The 24,610-nt window shown below is 40.5% G+C and overlaps 1 protein-coding gene and 1 long non-coding RNA gene across 4 annotated transcripts; one reads left to right on the top strand and one right to left on the bottom strand.

Annotated features, from left to right (window-relative positions):
* Window positions 1–540: 540 nt before the first annotated feature.
* On the bottom strand, window positions 541–6,730 carry LOC118565740. Its single transcript, XR_004932564.1, has 3 exons — window positions 6,645–6,730; window positions 5,916–6,008; window positions 541–858 (listed from the first exon to the last, which is right to left on the bottom strand). It is a non-coding gene; the product is annotated as an uncharacterized LOC118565740 (long non-coding RNA).
* Window positions 5,847–24,599, top strand: epoa (erythropoietin a). Of its 3 annotated transcripts, none has more exons than XM_036146635.1 (5): window positions 5,847–6,078; window positions 17,733–17,863; window positions 18,301–18,387; window positions 18,658–18,822; window positions 23,206–24,599. In XM_036146635.1, the coding sequence occupies exons 1-5, from the start codon at window positions 5,889–5,891 to the stop codon at window positions 23,356–23,358; spliced, it is 726 nt and encodes a 241-aa protein (XP_036002528.1). In that variant the 5' UTR covers window positions 5,847–5,888; the 3' UTR covers window positions 23,359–24,599. The 3 variants fall into 3 exon arrangements, with proteins under 3 accessions (XP_036002528.1, XP_021165081.2, XP_012705760.2); XM_021309406.2 differs by lacking the exon at window positions 5,847–6,078 and adding an exon at window positions 6,656–6,769; XM_012850306.3 differs by lacking the exon at window positions 5,847–6,078 and adding an exon at window positions 6,943–7,219.
* The last annotated feature ends 11 nt before the right edge of the window (window positions 24,600–24,610 follow it).

The following is a 24,610-nucleotide window of genomic DNA, read 5'->3' as shown; positions in this document are numbered from 1 at the left end:
ACTTTAAATGCTGGATTTCAGTCATAAACATAAATCTATTGTGATCTGCTAACACATTTTCCTAACCTGTTTTTCAAGTTGACATTTAATTTTTAGGAGTTAACCATGTTGTTTTGCTACTTTACTATATTGTTGCACTATACTATCGCAACTAAATTAATCTTTATTTTTGGTTTTAAACATACAATTTTAGGATTAGAAAAGCTTTTTCTCTGCATAGAACAGCTGTGAAAGCACTAATATGTTATGCACCACGAACTGTCTCATGTTCTCTATCTACCCTTTATGGAAAATGCTATAATAAGAACGTCTGTTTCATCAGTCAGTCACATTTTCAAAAAGTTTCTTTATCAAAGTACAATAGCATTTAGACCAATAACAGATCAAAATGCTGGAATCCTTAATAATTTTAATAATAATGTTAGTTTGTCCTTCTTTGATTGTTTTCTTTAATTAGATGTATATTAATATATATTTCATGCTGGTGCTAAAACAATTAAAGTATCTGGATATACAGCGGTGGACCAGATCTCAGCTGTGAAGCCAGGCTTTTGAAGTGGCGTTATGCAAACCAGTAAACACAATATTTAATCAAATCTGTTCAAAGAATGGCATAAAAGTGACTGGAAGTTAGCCCACCCATTTAAAGTTTATTTTACCACAAACAGGACAATCCTTTACAAATTCAGAATCTCCTTGGTTGGTAATTAAAGAGAAAAAATGTTTACAAACTTCTGAGGTGGTCTCATTTTCTGGGTTATTCTTTCCTTTAATTTCACTCCGTCAAAAGACCTTTAGAAAGATGCTCGACCACCAGCAGCTTCAAAGGATGATGCCTCGTTGTTTGATAATGCTGGTCTAAACAGTGAGAGAACAAAAGCAAGAACGACTCTTTTTACTTTGGTCATTTGTCCATTTTGCTTTTAAGTCATCAAATTTTTAAAAGAACTTATTCCTTTGACTTATAGACTATATTAAACATTGATCAAAATAATAATAATAATAATAATAGGGGTGGTGTCAGGCTCAGTGGTGAGGTGGGCGCATCATGTGGTCCTCAATACAGCTGACCAGGGCCCCTGATACCCAATAAAACTTTGATAGGATAAGAATATTATAAAGAAAACCAAGTCTAATATGTATAGAGCACAGCAATTTAAAACAATAAATAATCTAGATATTTATAGCTTCATGAAAAGCTTATGGACTGTTTGAGTTTTCAGGCTTCTAGACATTACCCTCCACATTTACTTCACCTCCTGGTAAATATGAGTAAAAGTTATTTCAAAATAATATTTGATTGCAGATCACACTTTGAACTTTTGTTTTTTAAATCTAACATTTAATAAGAGTATATTTATTGAGCAGGGTATAAGTCCAATTTTAGGAATGTTTTGTTTCTTTAACAAATCCTCTAATGGCAATTATTGACATCAACGAATGCAAGGGAGGTAAAATAAAATCTTTGCAAAAAATAAAACAAAATAAAATCTTTGCAGCTAACTGTTAGAACAGTAGCAAAGAGTGGGTTCTTGAAATCAAGTGAATTAGACGCTAATTGGTTCTTTAGTACCACAGCCAGGAGAAAGCTCTCTCTGTCCTACCATCACAACTACAGTATAAATGTGTGACATTTGCTTAAATCAGCACCGGGTAAGTTTTGATCCAACTATTGGCTAAATTTGAGATGTTTTAAATTATTTTTCAGGTCAGTATACAGGACTTGGTGCATATCGATGCTGCGTGCAGAGCTTCCTTTCTCATAAGTACCTCTAGGTAAATTGTGAAGGTCGGATCTGTCGCTGAATGGATCATGTGACCTAGAGCACCGCTTTACAGCAGTCTGAGCTTCATTTAAACACAAGAGCTACTTTTATGTGCTACTTTTCTCATCCTCAAGTCAAACTTTGTCATAGCTTTGTCATAGGAGGCCGAAAAGAGAAAGCGAGACAGGGATTGCTCCAAAGGGAAAAACAAGAGTGGATTTTGCAAAAGAATTTGCTCTTTGTTGTTTGATAAAAGAGCAATCAGGATGCAATACCCATTCACTTTTTACATTGTTATTATTAGACTGGTGAGCTGTCTTCTTTCCTGTTGTACACAGAATATGTCCAAGCGTATATTTTTCAGTTTTGCAGACGCTAAATGCTAAGCTACCAGGCTACACAACATACTAACATTGTTGTTTGGTAACAAAACAGACATGAAATTTACCTGATTAGACACATTTGCTGTTCTCTGATGTAGGATTTAATCTAGAAGGGTGGCTGTGGTCTTGTCTTTACAAGGAACTCCATAACTTCTCAGTCTGCTGGTCCAAAGTGGTCTATCAGATTCCAAAACGTGGAAAGAGACTGTTTAATTTTGCAACAGTGAAGTGTTGCCAGTGGCCTTTAAATGCACTAAACCTGGAAGTTACAGGTCTAGTGCTCCTAGTGGCTAAATGTTACACAGTGCTGCTTTAACTCTACTTGGGCTCAATCTGAACACCCGTATAGAGTACGAACTCTGTAGCCAAAGCAGAAGTGTGTGAGCGGTCGCCATGATATGTGCTGTCCAAATACTGCAGTCAGTAAAGGCTCCCACATACACGTGCGTACTGTTCGCATACTGTGAGCTGCACGGACTCCGCACTGACTCTCTTTGGATGTTTTACCCTTCATAGTCAAACGTACTATTGCCTACATTTTTTTGTGGGAAATTTCTACAATTCCCACGCTTTCTGACAGTGGGAAGAAGCGGTGCATTAGATTAGATTAGCTAGCTGAGCTCCTAGAGCTATTTCTTTTCCAGCAGGCTCCCACCGCAAACATGTCACTGAGAACAGAGAGGGACGGTGATGCGAGGCGTCCTTGCGACCACCTACTTGGAGCAGCTCAGTGTATCAAACTCAGTGTCACATATGAAACAGTTCGATGTTAAGCTCTGTACATACATGACTATGTGCAGTGTCCAAAGGCGAACTATGTCTGTGCAAGTATGTGGGGACCTTAAAGATGGAGGTAGGAAAGAAGCCTGTATGCTCCCTTATCCGGCTAGTTTTGCCTAGGAACATCGCAACGTCTTGTAGCGGAGTTAAGGAGCCTTAAGGTTTCCCATAATCATTTGTGTGACATGACATGTAAGCCCAGGCCCTAACGGAAATCAAAGAAAATGTCTGGAGAAAAGAGAGTGTGCACTTTGTAGTTCATTTTCGGGAGGCTCTAGGCCTGGATTTGACTCACATCAAACATGTGCGTTTCCATTGCGTAATGTCGGAGTTAAAGCTATAGTTGGTAATCCTGTTCAGAAACACTTTGTGTTATACTGGGTAAAATAGTCCTTCCATCCTGAAAGTAGTCAATACATTATATATGCAGAAAACGGAAATTTAAAAATCATTCTCTCTAGGAGCTGCAGGCCTGTAAAAACTCTAACTATTATGTGCTGTTTGGTCCAAAGGGGTTGGTCAGAGTTTTGTTCCTGCTCTCACCCATATACGTTATATACCCCCCCCCCCCTTTGACACTCAAGTTCCATGGGTTTCACCTTATCTATTGGTTGTCCCACATGCCAATCACTCTGAGGCACTCACGTAACGCCAGTGTGCGTGCTCTTTCCTTTATAGTTTCTGCTTGCTGGCTGCGCACTTCTAGTGTTAGCTTAGGTTAGCTTAGCAGCTAGGTTAGCTTAGCAGCTAGGTTAGCTTAGCAGCTAGGTTAGCCGTTCATTGTACCTCCTTTGAACATGGCTTAGAGTTGCAAGAAGCGAACCACATTCATGTTTATGAGAAGAAGAGAAAGCCCTTAGTAGAAAGAAATAAAACCAGAGTGGATTTGGGAGATTTTTTTTCACACAAGCGCCCTGAGGAGTGAAAGACCAAGGTAATACGATTTTGCGCATTCACAGTTCTTAAAAAAAGGGACTTGGGGAAACTTCCGGAAAAAATCGCCGACTCTAGCTTTAAAGGCTGTCCGGAATCGTCACAGCAGTCCGAAGCTCTTTTCCTCCCCACCATCTTACTGTTGACCCCATGGAAGGAGCTTAAGCTATTATTAAGGGTATTCAGACGGAACCTCAGACTTTAAACGGACCTGTGTGTTTCAAACTAGATGAGACGAGGACTGAAGGTTTTCGTCATCACTTCAGATGGCTTTGGTGTGAAACCTAACATTCAGGTTAATAAGCTAGTACTAAGGACTGAATGATCTAGAAGACGGACTGAGAGTTTTCATAATGCAAAAAGATGAATTTAGTTAAAAGTTTATAAAACAGCAGCTGTCAACTGCGCTGTAGAAATATTTATACCTGTCGAACTTTTCCATATTTTGTGATGTTACAAGAGATTTTAAGTAATAGATCTGGCACATAAAGAAAAAGCCTGGAAATGCTGGGTGATTTTAGGGCTTCTAAGTATTGGGAATACATCCAATTTGTGATGCAATCAATGTAAACTGCCATATAAATATGACTTTGACACATAAATCCATAAAATATAGAATATGTTTGAAAATGTACATTTTGGGCTCAAAAACAAATATTTTTGAAATGTTTTAACAAGCCGTGTTGTGATAAGACATTATTTGATAACCTGCTGATCTTTACTACTACTTAAAACCTGTAACTATTATAAACAACAGTTGTGAAAGTTTGTTTTATGATACTGTGATCAGGCACACTGGACCCAAACATCTGAGGCGATGTTTATTCAACTGAGAAAATGAATATTGAACGTGTTTTAGTTTTTTGTGTTACTTCTTTTTTTAATTCAGTATATATAGTTTTATGTATATAAAAAAATGAGTATATAAGCATGAAATTCACACCAGATGTTGGTAACAACTTATTCCAAATATGTGACAAATTAATAACAGAAGTCATTAAATATTATGGAATAAAATGGTTTGACAAATATATAAGTAGTGAACGTGCTGAAAGTTATTCAATCGTTGTTAGAAAGGCCTTTTTTTTGTGATGAAAGCTTAAAAATGTATCCTGTATTGACAAACAAGTTACATACTTAGTTCAGGGGTGATTTTGGTCCATTCTTCTGCACAAACTGTCCTAGTGGTTCTGGGGGACTCTCGATTACAGTAATAACAACGTAAATCTTCAGCTGTATTAAAAGTCGCTTGACTCACTGGGTCATTTCAGCACCTATATTTTATTTATTTTGAATCCAGCAAAAGGTTTCTGTGGCTTTGTTTTTAAAGCCATTGTTTTGCTCAGAGCCACCCTTGTTTCATTTCTGATTCCTAGCAAGTTAAAAAACATTTTTTTGGTCTCACTAGACCAGACTATAGTCTCCCAGTATTTTACTGACTTGGCCAAATGTTTGAGAACAAACCTAAAGAACTATAGGTATCAATATGTACAGCAAAAAAGTTGCAAAGGTCTTGGGAAAGTTTAGTGATGGGGTTTTCTATGAAATGAAAACCTTCTTACGGGTCATGATTTCAGACTAATCCAGCCGATATCAGTTTGCACTGATGAGGGGTGGCACTGCTATTTTAAAAACCATCAGGTTTTAGCTTTTCTCTTCGGTTTCTGATGTTTTGCTTTTTTATCACCTGTGTTATTCCACCTTTTTTTTTTTTTTTACATATAACCTTATTTATGGAGAATTTTGTGTAGATTTCCTTTGATGTGTTGATTATTTGGGTCTGTAAGGAATTTTCTGTCCACAGCCCCACATTAAAGATCTAATTACTTGGAAAGACATTGACATATTCAATACTTACTCTATGCTTATTTCATAACATAAAAGAAGTCATTCACACAGCTCATCATAGAAAAAATATCTTGTGTGGTGGTTGTGTTTCTGCAGGATTGGATAAAGTTGAACATGTGACTCCCATCTTGGGTTCTTGGAACTACCAGAAGATTTGGAGAGAAAATGTAATGACTTTATGGTAGTTAACTTCAAACTTGATTACCATCTCGCTTTTCATGAAGATGGAAATCCCAAGCAAATGTCAGAGTCCAAGTCAAAGCCAGTGGAGGACAACAGCAGCCTGGATGACCTGAACCTGAAGACAAAGGACATTAACAAGCAGGACATTTTTGGAAATGAGAATGTTCACAACGAGGATCAGAAAGGTAGGCTTTGATTAAATGTTCATTTGTGCAAGACCTAATATTGGAAAGGTCACCATCATAGGCTCAGTCTAAGTGTGTTAGATGTGTTCACTCTGTGCTGGCCAATAAACCATGTCCAGAGTAGTTTAATTAATTTATTCTAATAAATCAAATAATCATTTCCTGGCTTTGACCAAAGCCATTTATAAAATCAGTCAGGAGGAAGGTCTGAATGAAAAGCCACACATTTCATCATGGTTTTCCCTAATTTTAAAAACGTGTTACTGTTATATATTCTATGTGAAACATTAGTTTAACTAATTAACTAACAAAATGTTGTGAAACAAGCTAAATATGGTGATCTGCTGTCACTGGAATAATTTCCATCAATGAATGAATGAATGGCACGTTTCATTTCTTTTAATAAACTGCAGTGCCCCAGCATTTGGAGAGCAAGAAACGACATCAGGTTGCCTTAAGGGAGGAGTAATTCATCTTGTCATCATGGAAACAATGACATCTGATTTTCAAAGTCATTAATATATAAAAAAAAAAATCAAACGGCATCAGTTTTTAGAAACACCTACCGGATAAGTGCACATGAGATCCACAAAAGAGCTTCGTTTCCAATTAATGGCCAATAGACGGACCTATTGGCCAAACCACGAGGAGCCTGTGAGGGGCTATGCGGACACCGCTATGGAATTTCCCAGTGAGTTATGGGCATGTCTTTGTGATTTTTATCCCCCCCTCTGCAGCAACAATGGCTTTGGTTGTTGGTCTTTTCTCATGCTTTACGCACTGAGGGGGGACTGCTTGGCGGGTTGATGTTTAATCTCTGTGTGTGGTAGGTAAAAAAAAAAAAAAAAAAAAAAAAAGCGCGTGCTCGCGTTATCACTGTCTCCTCGGGGGAGGTAAATAAAAGCTTTTCCCAAAGCTCATCAGTGATGAAGGCTGCTAGGTGAGCGCTCAGGGCAGCAGGACGGAGCTGCATGACGGTCGGTCTGACGCACCAGAGCTGCGCTCCCGGCCTGCGTCTCGGACCTTGTGGATATGTGAGCGGTGCCGCAGACGCTCCCCTGCCGTGCGTGTGTCCAATGATCTCACAATGTGTTTGAAAAATGCCGCTGCTTGTCGCGAATGTTGCGGAAAACTTGTAGAGGTAAGAAGCGAATATTTTTTTTTTTTCCCAGCCTCGCAGTTCGCCATGTGAGGCATGACCTGTCTGCGCCGCGGCGCCGCATGCTTTGGCTGCTTGATCGTGCTTATGGTGCATGGATGAAATGTGTGGTTATTAGTTTTATAAAAACGAAATCATACACTGTAATTTCTCGTTTATGTTTTCTAAAAAAACTTACAATACTTGACTGTAAGAACCAGCTCTACAAACTTTTTCTTACTATGCCACGTTTTTGGTTCTTGAATCAAAGTATTTTACTCTTTCTGAAACAGATAAGTTTACTTTAAAGTGACTTCCTATCATTATTTTTAATATCTGCTGTAATAAGTTCAAAGTTTTGCATTGTATTAAAAGGCGTTTGATCCTTTAAACTAGAGTTGGGCAACAGCGTAAAATGAACAGGAGTCAGAAAAGGATGATTCCCTTGCCTGGATATTTCTGAAGAAGCGTTGCTGGCTGATTTAATCTAAGCTTTTCTACATGCACACCACTGTTACTGTTTTAAAACATTGTGCAGATATATGAAAGGAGTTCTGTCTCTACATAGTGTGATTACTTGCCCTCTTGATGAAAGTCATAAGGCTGTTAATTAGTAAGCTTCATCCTTTTGGATATTTGACCGGTATCAATCAATGGGCGCCTCAGACAGAGCCTGTGCATACTGAAGGATGTCCCTGTGCTGTGTAAAACCAGAATAAAACCAACCTTCTGGTTCAGCACGTGGTGTTTAAGTCGTTGAATAATGCATAGATAAAATGTAGAAGTTAGTTATTGACTCTGGGGGTGAACTTTCTATAGGGGGCCAGCAGCCCTGTTAGGAAGTTATGAGACTTTTTTTGCCACCGGCCAAATCGATTTTACATTTTTTACAGAAATTATCAGCAAACAGTTCCCAAGTCTGTTCAGCTACACTGAGGTAAAGTAAAAGTATTGTTTTGAGACTGAAATATAATTTTTTTTTGCATTTTAGCGGGGCCTTTGCATTTGCAAAATCATTGGAAGCATGAAGAGAACATTACAACACTGTGATGTGTTCAATGTTGTGTTCAATGATAAATGTGAATTTATCTTCATGCAGGTTGTGTGATGAAGCCTTGTGCTCTTGATGCAAGCAGTAACGTTGGTCATTAGGATACCGTGTGTTGTAAAATGAAAATGTAAAGATTAATACTGCAACATTCATTTATATTTTCCTTAGCAAAGCAGTTATATGACTGATGCGTTGAAAAAAATGGTGTTATACCTCTGATTTCCAGCTCAATGAGATGCCAAAGAGATATCGTCTTTCACCAAAATTGCTGGCAGCAGGACGGAAGGAAGATCGGAAAGCATTATAAAGATAATAGATAATAGATAAAATCCTCATTATGTAGACCAAAAGAAAGTCCCAGAGACAAGAGACAAGGAACATAAGGAGACATGCCCCCCCCCCCCCCCCCATGACCACCCAGTAAAGTCTTTTTGTCACAAGTAGGATCTTCTTCATCTACTACTTCCAAGGACGATGTGAATCCTTTGGTTACGTTACCACGCTTTAATCCTCCCAGTGCAAATTGCTTCAAGAAGATTCATCTTATAAAAATCTATTTGAAGACGCTGATGTAAGCATTGTTGAGGCTCGGGACCAAATCGCTGTGACTTGCGAGTTTAATTCTGATTTCAGCAGAAGATGTCTTATTTCCAGACACTTGATCTTCCCCGAGATAGAGACATTGAGTATTGATGACCACTGTGCTAATCAGTTTAATTCCCAAGTAAACTCACTCTACAAGTCTGCTTCTCAAGCATGACCCAGCAGACGGGGAAAAGAGGGCCACTCAATGCAAAAAGCTTATTGCGCAGGTCTCAGCACATACTTGTGTCAGCAGAAAAGCAAAGAGGTTATCAGAAACTGACTGTCCTAAGGGATTCCAGCAGAGCAGGAAATTATGTCACTCATCTGGTGGCTACTTGTTCATAACTTTGCGGAACTTTTACTCTTTTAGAGACTCGCCGTACCAGAAGGCGTATTAATGTAGTCGTTTCCTTATGCGCCCTTTGCCACATTTAGCTGTTTCTACCTCCGTTCTTTAAACTGGACCGTGCTTAAGAGGCGCTAGTTAAAATAGCGCATGTCGGAAACGTAGTTTCACGTGACAACAGCCCACCTTTCCAACGCCTTTGTCACATACCTGCAGGGAAGCTCGCCACTATCCAAAGTGCCTCCTACTTGAAGACTCATATTGCTTATCTAAGCAGCAGCAGCTGATATTCGCACGCTAAGCTGTCGGCTTGTCGTCTGGCTGCCGTCCCGGCCTGCAGATTCCACCACCTTGGTGAGAGAGTCACGACACGGGGTATGCAGGAATGCAGTTTTTGGATTGATGCATTCGCACGTAGGCAGTGGTGTCGGTGGAAAGGTCACCGATAACCCTCAAGCTGAGTCATGCAACTTCGCACAGTCAGAGCATGTTGAAAAGAGGCCATTCGTTTGTCTGTGAGGACGCTGCTTTACGTCTAGAAATACAAGCTGTGTCACAGTCGGGCCTTTAAGTTGGCAGAAATTTAAAGTTTAATTGTATTATCAGAGAGGTAAAGTAAAGTTTGGTCTTCGTTTTTGGGTAAAGAGAAACTTTAACGCCATTTTTTAAGGTACCATAATTTGACTTGCCAACAGAATTGAAGGGTTGGCATGGAGGGATCTTTTAAAATCTGTGAAGTAAACTACTAGCAAGTTTTACTCTGATAGGAGTTTATATGATCGTCTTTTTGCTGATTAGTTATATTGTGCACTGAGATAACGCACAGAAATTTTTTTTATTCTTTAGTACTGAAGCAATTCGGTATCTCCAATGGATGCCCAGGAATTGCAAGGTTTCATGAGCCCGGGTTGCTGTCATATGTTTTCATGTTGACGTGTTACTTAGGCCCCGTCCACACGGAGACGAGATTACATCTAATCCGTGCCGACGTGCTGTGCGTCGGCACGGATTGGGCATTTTGGGAGTTCTTAAACAATCATTTCAGAAACTGGGTAACAAAGTGGAGGAATTTCAAAACACCAGTTTTGTGTTTCTGCGTGTACGTGTGAGCTGCATCTTTGTACCTCACTCTCATAAATAACAACAAAGATGGCCGCCGTTACGTTCATTCTAAGGTACATATCATCTTTGTTATGGCTGTTAGTAGCAACCTCGGACTCTTCTAATGAGCCTGTTTTACACAGAAAGCTCACGTTAAAAAGGCGTAGATGTTTGTATGTGATACCTCACCATGTTGCGGTGTTTTCTTCACTTGAGTTGGCTAGTCACAGCGCCACCAATGGGCCTGGCATACCCACTACAGCATTTTCAGTGGTGTTACATCCGCTCATGTGGACGCACATTGTTTTCTCAATCGTTTATGAAAATTAACTATGTTCGTCTTTGTGTGGACGAGACTTTAGAATCTCCTCCGTGACAGTAGCTTTTCAGAAAATTAAGCTGACTATGCAATTTAACTCTTAAAGCATGGTGGTAGATTACTTATGGAGGCATACAGTGCTGGAGAGCAATGTTTGCTACCTGATAGATGTCCTCTTATGCTTAAGTATTTCATATCATTGTACAAAATTTGTCCCGGTGTGAAAATAAAAATCTGCCATTAAGGATTTGCAATAACTCTACATTTCCGGGGCCGACTCTTCTTTGAGGATTTGTTTTAATTGGTACAACTTTTGACTGCTTGTTTAGGTTCATGCAAAAGGATGTTAGTTAAGTCCAGACTTAATCCAAACCTTCATTTTGGGGATTTTAGCCATTCAGAGGTGGTTTTATGGCTGTCTTTTTGGATTTTTTTTTTGTGGAGAGCAGAAATTAATGTTTGCATCAACTAAAGGAAGTCGTGTAGGTCCTGAAGTAGCAAAGTAGCGCCAGCACGTCACAGTACAACCACGTCGTTTGATTGTTGCTACAATGTTTTATTTCTGATGCACTACGTCAGTTCTATGCCAGATGTAGCAGGGCACACACCTTCACAACAGCTTTACTTTTGTCACATCAGTCAACAGAATATTTTGATATACATTTTAAGGATCATTAAGGTTGTTTTTTTTGTTGTTTTTTTACTTTTTTGCCAAAGTTAGCTGGGTCTGTGTGCTTTTTCTTTGGGTCAGCAGTGGTTTCCAACTCCCATGGAGGAAATTGTTACTCTGTCACTTGCTTGTTGTTAAATTATGAACACTGACCTTGATTGAGGTGAGGGAAACCTGCGGTGCTTGGAACATTGTTCCACAGAAAGATCGTCCATTGGTATTTTCTCCTTTTGTGGATATTGACTCTCGCCGTGATTTTATTGATTCCCTCAGAAATGGCTTTGTAATCCTTTCCAGACTGCTGGATGTCAATGACTCTGTTTTGCATCTGTTGAGGAAATTCTTTAGATTGAGACATGATGTGTTGCTTTATGTGATCTTTTAACCTACTTCATGTTGTCAGACAACTTGTCACGCAACATGAAGGTCTGACAACACATCGTTTAAGGGATTTCTTGATTCTACCAAGCCTGGCAGTAAACAGGATTTGATGAATCCCAGTAGATTCATGATTTAACGACGGGACAATTATCCTTTTCACATAGGTTGATTTAGATGACTTATTTTCTTTAATAAATTAAGGCATCATTTGAAAACTGCATTCATTTCAATCCTGTTATATTTGTCTGCTATTAAATTTAACTTGATTATCTGAAACACCTTAGCGCAACTAAAAAAATCAACATAGGCAAACGCATTTTGATAGCACAATATATAACATGAATCTGATTTTGACGTTTAGCTGTGTTCTGTGAGATATTCAGGAGCCTGGGAACTTTATTTGACTTGTATCTGCCTGGAAAGATAACCGGTTCTTTTTATCACGCTTTTTTTGCGTCACACATCCCTGTTCCTGTGTGTAAGTGCTTTCCGGATGTGGCACAGAGATGCCGGGCTGTGTGCCCACGTGACACAGAGGAATCTCTGTCATGATTTTCAGTAACACTCCTTGGAGAATGTGGTCAAACGTTGAGTGGATGTTGGGAATATCTTTTGTCTTGTAGTTTTAAGAGGCATACAGTTTGAATAAACATGTACATCTTTCTAAATGAGTCTGACTAATGCGCCTTCACGGAAATGAGACATAAACGAGGGTCTTCCTGCACTGTCACTGTATTTATGTTTCTGTTCATAATCTAAGGCATCACATGTTGTCTTGAAGAGGAATTGCTATATCATGCTGAGTCATTCCTTCATGCTGACTTTACAGGTTACCGCCTTAGAAATTCCCTGCTGGTATGCAGCGTTTGCAGCTCTGGGGGAAGATCCGACAAAATTACTCCTACTTCTGTTTGTAAGGGGCCTGCTCCTTGAGCAGCTCTGTCGGCATTGCACGGGGCTTTAAAAGTATGCTTAGGCTGTTAAAGGGATGTTGGTCTGTTGTGTGGAGTAGCTTTGTACAGTCGGTGTTTACTTTCAGCAAACAGCAGTCAGAGAGATGCCTATCTGGGGAATCAGAGGGGGGTTATCATTGGAGCATTGAGCTAACGGCTAATCAAAGCAGGGCTGCAGCATGTAAAAATGGGTTATTAGAGCAGTTAAGATTGCCTGTCTGAGAACATGAGATAATTTATGTTTAAGACGCAATTATTCTAAGACAGAAAATGTTGGCTAGAGAGACCAAAAGCATAAGGATAAGTGCAAACATTTAGCTCGGTAGGACACATTTTCTTTTACAACACCTGCAAGCATCTCTCGCAAAGGTTACAAGTCATAAAAATGACTAATGGAAAGTTGATGCATGGTAAATGGCTTGTACTTGTATAGTGCTTTAACTAGTCTTGACAACCTCCAAAGCGCTTCACACTACAGTTCAGTCATTCACCCATTCACACCCCGACGGTGGTGAGCTATGTTAGGTGCTACAGCTGCCCTGGGGCAGACTGACAGAGGCGAGGCTGCCATGCACGAACTCCCTAACCTCTGTGCCACATCGCCCCATGCATCAATTTTATCATAATTTGGTACACATGGATTACAGCTATTGGTTTGTCCATTGTTTTATTCATAAGGAACGGTTACATCTAAATGGGTAACAGAGGCTAAAAACTGAGAACGTCTTTTCATGCAGTTTCTGGATGCTGCAGAGTGTAACAGGTGTTGCCTTGTGTGTGATGTGAAGAAACATATTGTGTTATCCTGAAAAATGCTCTAAAGCAAAGGTGACAAACTCCAGTCTTGAAGGCAAGGCAAATTTATTTGTATGGCACCTTTCAGTACAAAGACAGCGGAAAGTGCTTAAGATGATTAAAATATACGTAAATAAAAACAGAATAAAAGCAGGTTGGAATAAAATGTTGAAAAAATTAAACAAAATAAAACATGGGAAAATGGGAACTAAAAGCAAATATTAATGATTTTAAAACCAGTTGGACTACAAACTTAAACTAATAATGTTTCAGTAAAACAGTTTAACTAGAACAGCCAAAGGCAATCCTAAACGTATGTGTTTTTAATCTTGATTTAAAGAAATTCATGATTTTAGCATTTTTACAGTTTTCTGGATGTTTGTTCCAGATAAGTGGAGCATAGGAACTAAATGCTGCTTCTCCGTGTTTGGTTCTGGTTCTAGGTATGCAGAGCAGGCTGGAGCCAGAAGACCTTAGTGGTCTGGAGGGTTGATACACTGATAAGTCTGTGGTGTATTTAGGTGCTAAGCTATTCAGGGATTTATAGACTAACAGAAGTATTTTAAAGTCTATTCTCTGAGATACAGGGAGCCAGTGTAAGGACTTTAGAACTGGGGTGATGTTCTCTACTTTCTTAGTCTTAGTGAGGACGCGGGCAGCAGCGTTCTGGATCAGCTGCAGCTGTCTGATCCACTTTTTAGGCAGACATGTGAAAACACAGTTGCAGTAATCAATTCTACTGAAGATAAGTAGAATGTTATTAAAGATGAGCAGAGCTCTGTAGGACCTGAAGGCATGAGGAGGTGATTCACTGATTCAGTTCTCAAGGACTAGGGTTTGACATCCCTGCTCTAAAGCACGATGTAACATCTGTGCCAGATATATATTATCAGATAGCTTACACAGATGCTATGGTGGTCTGTAATGGTTATGAGTTACTGTAATGCAATTGGTTTTTATAAATAAAGCAGGGTTTCCCCCACCATATTATAAGCATGGCGGGTCGCCAGGCTTTATCCCCCACCCCCCAGTGCATGCTAAGCATCCTTTGTCTATTTTAAATGTCTCAATGTTTGACTGCAACATAAAACAGTCAGTAAAGTTCCTGTCTGTGAGAAAACCTTCCGGTAGACGTAAGCTAACGCTTGCTGTTATTAGCTAGACACACACTACGGTACATGGTTAATGGGCTGCGCCCCTCCTTCAAGTGTCATCCTCGCCAGAATCAAATTACAAGCCAATAGTTACTGCAAAGTTTTTTAGCAACCAAGATCAGAAGATACACGTATCAATACATGAGCAGGGCCCAGAAGGTTTTACATACTACTGGTCTGACCATGAGAACTCCTATAAAATGATGCTATATGTACGGTTCATCGACATGATGCCGAGAGTCCTCTAGGGTGACCGATGGAAATGTAGAAGAGCACGAGAAGCCACTTAAAAGCTACTTCTGTTCTGCATTTCTAAATTATCGCATACGGATTATGAAAGACTGGCTATGGAGTCCTAAAGTGGACCAATAACCGGCCACCTAACCAACACGGATAAAATCAAGTCATAGTCCAAGAACGAGTAAAGCATTCCACTGAGCCAGCTAGAGCAGTATAAAAGGTAGGAAAGTTGATCACATATGAAAGAGTTGAACAACCGCAAAGAAAACAGAAGGAAGTGATCCAAGAGAGCCTAAAGAGAGAAGAGCTCCACACACAATGTCTGATTTTAAGTCATAAGGGACTTGAACATGTTGCACGCTGCAAGCGAGATATGACAGTAACTCCTTTCATCCTCCACAGTAGAAAAGCCCAGACTGCACAACTTGTTGCTGCAGCAGGATTGCGTTGGAAAGACCTGAGAGACACATTCGCCTATCAATAAACGGAGAGCTCTTTGAAGGAGCTAATGCACTGCTTCAAGAAGTCTGATGCTGAAAAGGAGGAGAGGATGAGGGAAAGGAGACAGCAGTAAAGGGGGCAGACGATTTTACCCAAACATGTCTGAAACTGGTTGATATTTGAAATACGTCTTCGGAAAGAAAGCCATTCATGTGCGCCTGTCACACTGAAGTACTACTGACCAGCAACACACTTTCTTTGTTCAAGGATCTGGGTGAAAACGGCACCTTTTGTTCTTGGTTGTGTTAGTGCATGCGGTTAAGGGGACAGGCGAGGTCTACTTTCACTCGCATGTAGACTTAGAGTTAGACTTTATTTGTCATCCTGCATGCACAGAGTGCGTACAGAACGAAATTTCGTTTTCATACAGCTTGGAAAATGCAATAAATCTCAATAAATAAATTTCAGTGTCCATTTTGTGTCTTCAACAGTTCAGAGTCCAACTTTCTGCAGTTCAACGGTCTGATGGCATATGTGCAAATGTGCAATATGCGAATGTGGTACAGAGTGCATTTTGCGTTTTTCGGCAAATCATTCTGATAGCAACAGGGAAAAAGCTTTTGCAGAACCTGGTGGACCTACAACGAATGCTGCAGAACCTCTTCCCAGTCGGTGGCACTGCATCCTCTACACCACACAGAGAGACAGCTGGTCAGAATGCTCTCTATGGTGCTTCTGTAGAAGGTCGTGAGGATGGGCGGGGGCAGGTGGGCTCTCCTCATCCTCCGCAGGAAGTACAGTGTTTTCTGTGCCTTCTTCACCAGTGACGTGGTGTTCACAGACCAGGTGAGGTTGTCCGTGATGTGCACCCCCAGGAACTTGGTGCTGCTGACCACCTCCACGTAGCAGGTTATGCAGTTAGGGGTGTCCAAATGAAGCCGCCTCGTGGATGTTCTCACTCTGGAAGCCGGTTTTAATTGCTGCCGGTTCGTCTGGAAGGGACCCACTATCCGACTAAAACAGTTGAAAACAGCCAAACCCATCTTTGTGTGCCTTATTTTTGCCTTTGTTTGTGCTGATGTCTGTTTTCTGTTTGTGTCTTCAAGAGGTAGAGAAGACAAACGTTTTTTTTAAGAAGAAAGATTTCAGTTTGCATGTTTGCAGTTCTGAGTTAGATTCTGGTACGTTTCGGTCGACAGCAAACATGGTGATGGTCAGGGAAACTGTGAAAATGTCTCATAGAAAAAGGCACCACCGTACGGGGAGGTAGTCTGTGCAGACATTATGGTTGAAATTTGTCTCAGAACTTCATTTCTGTCATTGTCCTCTTCTTTTTTCCACTCCTTTCACTGATCACACCTGGGCATGTCGGTCCACACTGCCCCATAAGAACCAGTTGTGTCACACCCAGGCTCCATGATAATAGAAATATCCACACCAACAGAGCATGTTAAACTCTGTCCATGCGTCTGTGTATGTAATGTTGGACATGAATTGCCTTCCCTTTAATGTCTTTCCGCTTTGGATTCGTTGTGCAAACGAAGAACGAATAAAAATAAAACCTCATTATTTCCATCTCAAAATCCTGATTTTAATTAAAAAAGGTTGCATCTGGCTACATCTGTTGTTTTGACAAAGATGCTGCTTAATTGTAATCTTTAATGACTTTACCAGAAAATTTTGATGCCCCATTTGCTTCTGAATTATAAGGCAAACATCACCAAATACATAACAGCCACAGAGCCTGAATGATGTTTATATTTGCAGATACAGTAATTGTTTCAGCAGCTTGTGGAGCTTCATGGTTCTCTTATTAATAATACATCGTGACTGATGCTGGTTTTCCCCATGATGCCACACAAGGGAGCAGTGTGTTTGAGGTGTTGCCTTAAAATACATCCACATGTTTGCCTCCATTTTAACTCAAACGTTGTAAATTAGCTGATCAGAAGGCTATGAAGTCATGGCATCATCATGTGGGATTTCCAACATTGTTTAAAGGCTCAGTAAACAACGTAAAACTCTGAATTTAAATAAATAAATAGAAATTCTCAAAAAAAGCACAGCAATCATTCTGGGATTATGCAAATCAAAACGATTTCAATCATTATTTGTGACTTAAACACTTTAAACCTGATCTATAATCAACTTTATTTAAGATCTAAAACCAAAAGTATGCTCCACTGTTTTCCCTACAGGATGAGACTCAAAAATGCTACAAAGAAATGTGAATTAAACTTTTAAACATACTTGTGTGAATTACACACAAGCCTGCATATCACCACACAGCATCAAAGCACGGCCGAGTCACAAGACATGGAGCCGAGATAAGATATTTCACCATGAATACGTCTCTTTGTAATCACAAGCTATGTTAGCCATATGTCTTACCCGGTCCAGAGGGGACCTGGGTGACGTCGGATGTTTGCATGTGATTGTTGGCACGCATGACTAACCGTGACCGTCTTGTTTGCATGCAGGACTGTTCGCCTTGCTGCTACTAGTGTTGGAGTGGACCCGTCCAGGCCTACCGTCCCCACCAAGGCCAATCTGTGACCTGAGGGTCCTGAACCATTTCATCCAGGAAGCACGAGACGCAGAAGTCGCTATGGTGAGAGAAAAAATGTATGAATGCAGTAAGACGCCAACTCAAAAGAAGGAGAAGTGGAGCACGGTCGCTGTGTTCGAGGCATAGCACTGCAAAAATGGAACTAGAAATAAGTAAAATATTCTTTAAAATTAGTGTATTTATTCTTGATTTGAGCAGGTAAATAAGATGATTTGCCAATGGAATAAGATGTTTGCACTTAAAATAGGAACAATTCATCACCATCATCTTATTTTAAGTGCAGGATGTGTAATTATCTTATTTTAGGGCTCAAAATACTCATTCCGTTGGCAGATAATCTCATTTACCTGCTCAAATCAAAGATAAATACACTAACTTTAAGAACATTTTACTTATTTTTAGATCCGTTTTTGCAGTGCAGTTTAGATGCAGTTAGGTAAGACGGCTGTAAATAAGACTCTGGTTTTCTCTTTTCTTAGAAATCATGTAGGGAAGGATGTAGTCTGACAGAGGCCGTCTCTGTTCCCCAAACCACTGTCAACTTTGAGGACTGGGAGAAGAAAAATGTAAGTAACCAACAAAATCAAGCTTTAGATTAATAAAGATTTGCAGTAAAAGACAGCAGAGCTTGACCTGCTTGCTCCTCGTGTTTATTATGCATATGGTACTAGAGGTCATTATATTTAAGTGTTTTTTCTTTCCTTTTCTTTTGGTCGGGAAGACCCGTGACTCCAGTTAATTTCTTACGGAAGAGCTGATTACTTCCTACATCCTATGATCTCTATCGCTTCCAAAAGACGACTCTGACTCTCTGGCTCTGTTTGTCTTTTGGGAAGGCGATGGCGCAAGCTCAGGAAGTGCAGACTGGACTGTGGCTTTTACAGCAGGCCCTCGGCTTACTACGGACGTCGATGACAGACGCAGAACTCAACGGCCACATAGACACCGCCACCAGAAACCTGGACAGCATCACCGCTGTGCTGCGAAGCCTCAACTTTCCAGTGAGTCAGTATGAGATGGAAATATTAGACTGAAATGTGTGCTAGATTTCTTAAAACCATCTTTAACGTTGATGACGGGTTGATTCAAGGTTTGCACACAGCAAGGAGGCCCTGGCTTCAAAGTCCAGCTGGGACCTTTCTTTTGTGAAGTTTGCACATTCTCCCCGCGTGTGTGTGTGGGTGTGTGTGTGGGTGTGGGTTTGCTCATAGACGTTAATTTGGCCTCTCTATACTGCCCTAAGGGATAAAGCTCTACATGCGTAGCTTTTTGGCCTTTTTGAAAAGAATTTCCACACAGAAAAATCATTTTCAGCTGGACAGCATAGCAGTAAATGAATCATCCTTAAAGAGTGACTTACCCCCTGACTAGAGCCTTATGTTGCATGAGTTTTGCCTCGGAAAACTTAAGTAGGAGCTGGGAATGGATTAAACCCGAGTAAAAAGCGTTCCAGTTAATACTGTCGGCAAAGTCGGGATTCCAAGATAAAAACAAAAATAAAAATAACGGCCAGGAAAAATGTTTTGTTTGTAGTAGCTCTTATAAAAATCCTTTATAGCTGGACTATCCACATGCAAACTCCGATTTCGCATCAAAGCTGCAGCCGCTACATGTAACTTTGATTTTAGACGCACTCTTAAGACTGGTTCACACGTCAGGATAATTAGCCTCATCTTTGCCTGATCTTCCCCTTCCAGCAGGCCCCGACTGTCGGGGTGGCTCTTAAGATAATCTTAAGAGATATTCCTGCCATGTGTGGCGCACAGCCTGTTGAACGTGACGTGTAGCCAATCAGAAAGTGAGGTGAGGGGAAAACCAAGAGAGGAAAAAAACACAGTTCACCTTCATTTCATAGTGCAGTGAATGTAGAGCCCCCCCGTTCTCACCGTCTCTACACCTTTAACCAACAGCTTTTCTTTTTCTTGTGTTTTTAGATGTAGTCCACATCGCCATTGCTCTTCCTCGTCATCCATTTTTATTTACTCTGAACTCCCGTTCGATCTCGGGAGGTTTTGCATGATTTCCCGTCAGACGTCTGAATGATCCTGAGTGAAATCTGTTTGTGTGTTTACGAGCAAACCTTTTATCACTGCAAAAACGCATCTAAAAATAAGCAAAATGTTAGTGTTTTTGTCCTTGATTTGAGCAGGTAAATAAGTTCATCTGCCAATGGAATGAGTATTTTGACCCCTAAATTAAGATAATTAGACATCCTGCACTTGAAATAAGATCATAGAGATGAATTGTTCCTATTTTAAGTGCAAAAATCTTATTCTATTGGCAGATCATCTTATTTACCTGCTCAAATCAAAGACAGATACACTAATTTTAAGAAAATTTAACTTATTTTTAGTTCTGTTTTTGCAATGTATATGTACGATTTTTTTACCATTACGTGTGGTGTCTCTCAGACTTTAAAAATCAGCTGACTATTTTAAAAACTTGCCGCGTGAACCATCCTTTACACCTGTGCTTTGTAAAATAAACATGTTTTCATCACAGTTTACTGTTGTTGACGCAAGGAGCTGCCATAATGGATCCGACAATCTGCCTTGAAAAGTTTCTCCGACTTTCCAATGGGAAACTCTGACTATAGCAGCTGTTAGTTGGTTTTTCCGATCAGAAGCCAGAATTTCCGAGTTCTGACTGCAAATTTAATCCAACATTACTCCACCCACAGTTATGCTGCGTTCCAGTTGCAGTGGAAGTTGTAGTTACTACTCAGAAAGTGGGAAATCTTTTTAAGTCCGATTGTCGGAGCCTATATGACTGTTCCTCACATCAACAACAGTAAGCTGTGACAAAAACATTTTAAATTTGCAACACAAAGCTGTACGAGTGCATCAAAGATCAATGCTACATGTAGCGGCTGCAACTCTGAACAAATAAAAATCGGAGTTTACTTGTGGAAAGTACAGCTTTAAACGATGTTTGTAAGAGATGTTATGAACAAAACAATGTCTTTCCTGGCCGTCGCCATATTGGAAACCTAATCCAAACTTCTTCGACTGTGTTAACTGGAACGCTGTAAACTCGGGTGTTACACCATTCCCAGCTCCCAGTTCAGACTTCCCAGGTAAATGAAACGCAGCATTATTGTTCCAAAGGAATATCTTTGAAATGAAGGTGAATAAATGATGGCCACTACGTCATGTTTTCCTTTACCATCTGTCCAGAATGAGTCTGCAAACCAAAAGCACACAATGGAGACGTTGCAGAGGTCCTTGCTGCCCCTGCGCTAAAGAATATCCGTAGAAAGAGATTAAAGGAGCAGCGCATGCAGCACAACTTCAGTGTCCTTCTACAGCCACTAAAAAAGCCTTTTAAAAGATTTTTTTTTTTAAAAGACCCTGTTTAAGACCTTAGATAACCCTGTTTACTTCATCTCTGTAGCAGAGAAACAAACCCTGAAGAAGATTTATGACTAATATTAAAAGAAAGTGCACCCTCTTATACGATGTTATGCATCTAGGGAAAACAAACAGGTTCCACGCTGTTATTATTATTGACCAAAACAATTAAAAGTTTTTTTTCTTTCTGTTTAACTTTATTGCTTGGATATTTTGTGGAGGTTTGAACAGTTTTGGTAATACCCAGATCTCCGCAAAGTACAGTATTTCTATTTCAGATTTTGGACTTTAACTGGACCACTACAGAACCTTGGTTATTTTGCGTTTTAGCCATCCTGCTGCAGATTCGCTGCAGTGCGTGGGATCATTGCCCTGTTGACCCAGTTTGGTTCAAGCCTCGGCTGTCGGACAGATGGCCTCACATGCGTCGCTTAAATAAGGTGTAAAGGTCGTGTAGCACATACTGTGCTTGGTTTTTACCAAATCTGGCGCTCTGCATCGTGTCCAAACATCTCCACTTCGGTGTCATCTATCCAAACGACGGTCAACATCGTAAAAGTCTGTCACTAAAGGGGCAGTTAGGGGTCTAGTTCTTATTTAGGACCTACTTTTCTTAAAATGAGCATACTTCATGGTTCAGTAGCACTTACACTGCAATATTTGTTTTCTTTATTAGTTTTATTCTCTTTACATTGCTTCACTGCTGGCGTGACCAAGTTTTAATCAAATTTCAGCTCTCAGACACTGCCTCTCAGTTAACTGTGGAAAACTTTGGCTTACAGAGACGCACACGGTCGACTGAGTGACTACAAGGTGCCAAGGCTGCAAAAGAAGCCTTATTATCACTTTCTCACCGGCCTGCATGAGAGTTGGTATGAGGTGTTTGTGTCGATCTGCTTTATTTAGTTTTCATCACTGCAAAAAGGGAACTGAAAGTAAATAAAATTTTCTTGAAATCATTGTATTTTTCCCTGATTTGAGCAGGTAAATAAGACTATTTGCCAACGGAATAAGATTTTTGCACTTAAAATAATAACAATTAATCTCCATCATCTTATTTCAAGTGCAGGATAGCTAATAGTCTTATTTTAGGGGTAGAACTACTCATTCCATTGGCAAATAGTCTTATTTAGCTGTTCAAATCAAGGAAAAATACACAAATTTCAAGAAAATTTTACTTACTTTTAGTTCCCTTTTTGCAGTAAAGCTGTGCATTATGGCCAAACATCTCAACTTTATTGTCGCCTGTCCGGGGACATCTACAAGAAGCCTTGTAGCTCATTCAGAAACCTCTTTGCAAACCTGTTGTGCTGTCATATAACCTTAGACGGCTACTTTTCCAGTCTTCTGCTCGGTCCTTTTCTAATCGTCCTTTCATTGCACTTCAACATTTAAGTTACAAAGTGAGACTCCTAGGTGACAGTAGGTATGATTCTTGTGTTTTCTGGAGCATCACCAGGCATTAAATGGTCTGACCTGGAGGGGGAAATCAACGCCTGGGAAGATTAGCAATTGTCTTAAATGTTTTATGAGTGCGAATAATGGTACTCTTTGTAGAATTAGCGACTTCAGCTTGCGTGGAAACAAGGTTGCATCTCTTTCCAGATTGACGGCTTTATTCAGGCCATCACTGACGTCTCCACACCAAGATTCTTGCTACTTTGACACGTTAACTTTGTTTTATTAAATAACTGATGACTGTAGAACCTGTTGAGTGTTTTGTACGATTTAAACGCTTTTAAATAAACCTGGTAATCGTGCTCCAACATGACCGACAACGTCCATGGATGTAACCAACAAGGTTTTACCAAAAGTTCAGTGAGGTAATGGGTCCCTTCAAGGACATCATGAGACATCATTTTAATCTGTGCGCCTTTTAGGAGGACGCCGCAGGAGCTGATAAGACTCCGCACGGCCGCTCCTAGACTGCTACAGAAACAATGCATCCTTTTGAAAGGGACTCCTGGGCCTGACTAAGCTGAAAGGGCCGTCTGTGTTTGGGTTGCGTCACCTTTCTTTTATGCTCGTTTCCAGGAATACACCCCGCCGGCCAGCACTGCGGGACTGGAGGGAACGTGGAGCGCGTCCTCGGCAGCCGAGCTGCTCCAAGTCCACCTCAACTTCCTGCGAGGCAAAGTACGCCTTCTTCTTTTGGACGCGCAAGCCTGCCAGCAAGACGTCAGCTGATCGGCAGCCCGGCTTCGCTCCGAGCCTTACAGCACCTTGTGTTTCCAAAGGCACAATGGAGGAACTTGACTTTGCACGACGGCAGCTGCGCGGGGTGGTGTAGGACGAGTCCTCGGGTGTGAGGAGGAGGGAAAGGGCTGTCCAAGCCAGGGTTTTTTTTGGGATGGACTGGAGGCGACCGCCGCGTGGAATGTAAATGTGTCTGCCGGACGTGTCGAAACGATCCCTTTTGGAAAGCACTGCTCCATTCGCTCTTCTACAGGCACGCTCTTGCACTTTTCGAGTGGATGTCAAATGTCGTGAGCCGAGACTGAACTTTTTTCAGCGTCCTTTGTCTGTTGGCAGAGGGAAAAAAAGCAGCGAGAAAACACCGTGGAAATACTGGACTTCACCAACATGCCTTAATCTTTTTATTTAACTGTGCCTCAGAGATATATATTGGTCTTGTCTGTTAGAAGTGGTCAGTAAATGTATTATTTTTTAGTCGTGTAGAAACTATTTATACAGATTTTCTATTTTTAGGCTACTGTGTGTGTGTTTGTGCAACGAGGTCCTCGCCGTCTGAAGCAACCGCGTTGTCACGCTCACTTTTTTTTGTACACTGGAGATTTTGTATCCGTGCAAAGATTTGCAATATAAAGCTGCTCTGACTTTCTTTTCTTTTTCTTTTTTTGTTTCCTAACGCTTGTATCTGAACATGCGTCACGGTTTTCTCCAGCAGGCCTGTGGCAGAGCTGATAGTTGTAGAGAGAGAGAGGTCACTGCGGTGGCTTACATGGGAACCGTTATCTGTGTTTCAGTTTCTGTCTCACCCCAACACTCATCCTGGCTCCATGCGCTGATAGCCAGACTGCCTGGAAAGTTCTACTATTAACATCCTGTAGAGCTGTAATTACCAACATTTGTTTTTCCTCCAGAACCTGACGTTAAAACACTGTTTTTTTGTTTTTTTTCTCTCCACCATCCTTACTCTCGTCGTACGTCACCAGACAATCTCCCAACCCTGGGAAGTTTAGGCTTTTCTCTTAAAAGGGATGCTCGGCTAGTTCACAATTAATTATTCTTCCTTGTTTGTTTTCCTGTATTTTTATATGTTGCTGCGCGAGATGTGTTGTCGAGGATGTGCGTGTCTTATTTTCTTTCCTGTTTTTTTTTTTGTATTGTTTTGATCCCATCGCTGCAAAGATCCACTATTTAAAATGCAAAATGTTGTTCTTGGATAAAGAAAGACTAGATGGAAACACGACAACAG

Source organism: Fundulus heteroclitus, chromosome 14, assembly GCF_011125445.2.
Source record: "Fundulus heteroclitus isolate FHET01 chromosome 14, MU-UCD_Fhet_4.1, whole genome shotgun sequence".
In the NCBI taxonomy this organism is placed as follows: domain Eukaryota; kingdom Metazoa; phylum Chordata; class Actinopteri; order Cyprinodontiformes; family Fundulidae; genus Fundulus; species Fundulus heteroclitus.
Note: the sequence above shows the minus strand (reverse complement) of the source record. Positions and strands in the feature narration are given on the sequence as shown.

Excerpts from the sequence above, each read along its gene's own strand:
- epoa (XM_036146635.1), top strand. The coding sequence starts at position 5,889 with ATGGTAGTTAACTTCAAACTTGATTACCATCTCGCTTTTCATGAAGAT. Across the intron at positions 17,864-18,300 it reads GAGACGCAGAAGTCGCTATG|AAATCATGTAGGGAAGGATG; the intron begins GTGAGAGAAAAA and ends CTCTTTTCTTAG. Across the intron at positions 18,823-23,205 it reads TGCGAAGCCTCAACTTTCCA|GAATACACCCCGCCGGCCAG; the intron begins GTGAGTCAGTAT and ends GCTCGTTTCCAG.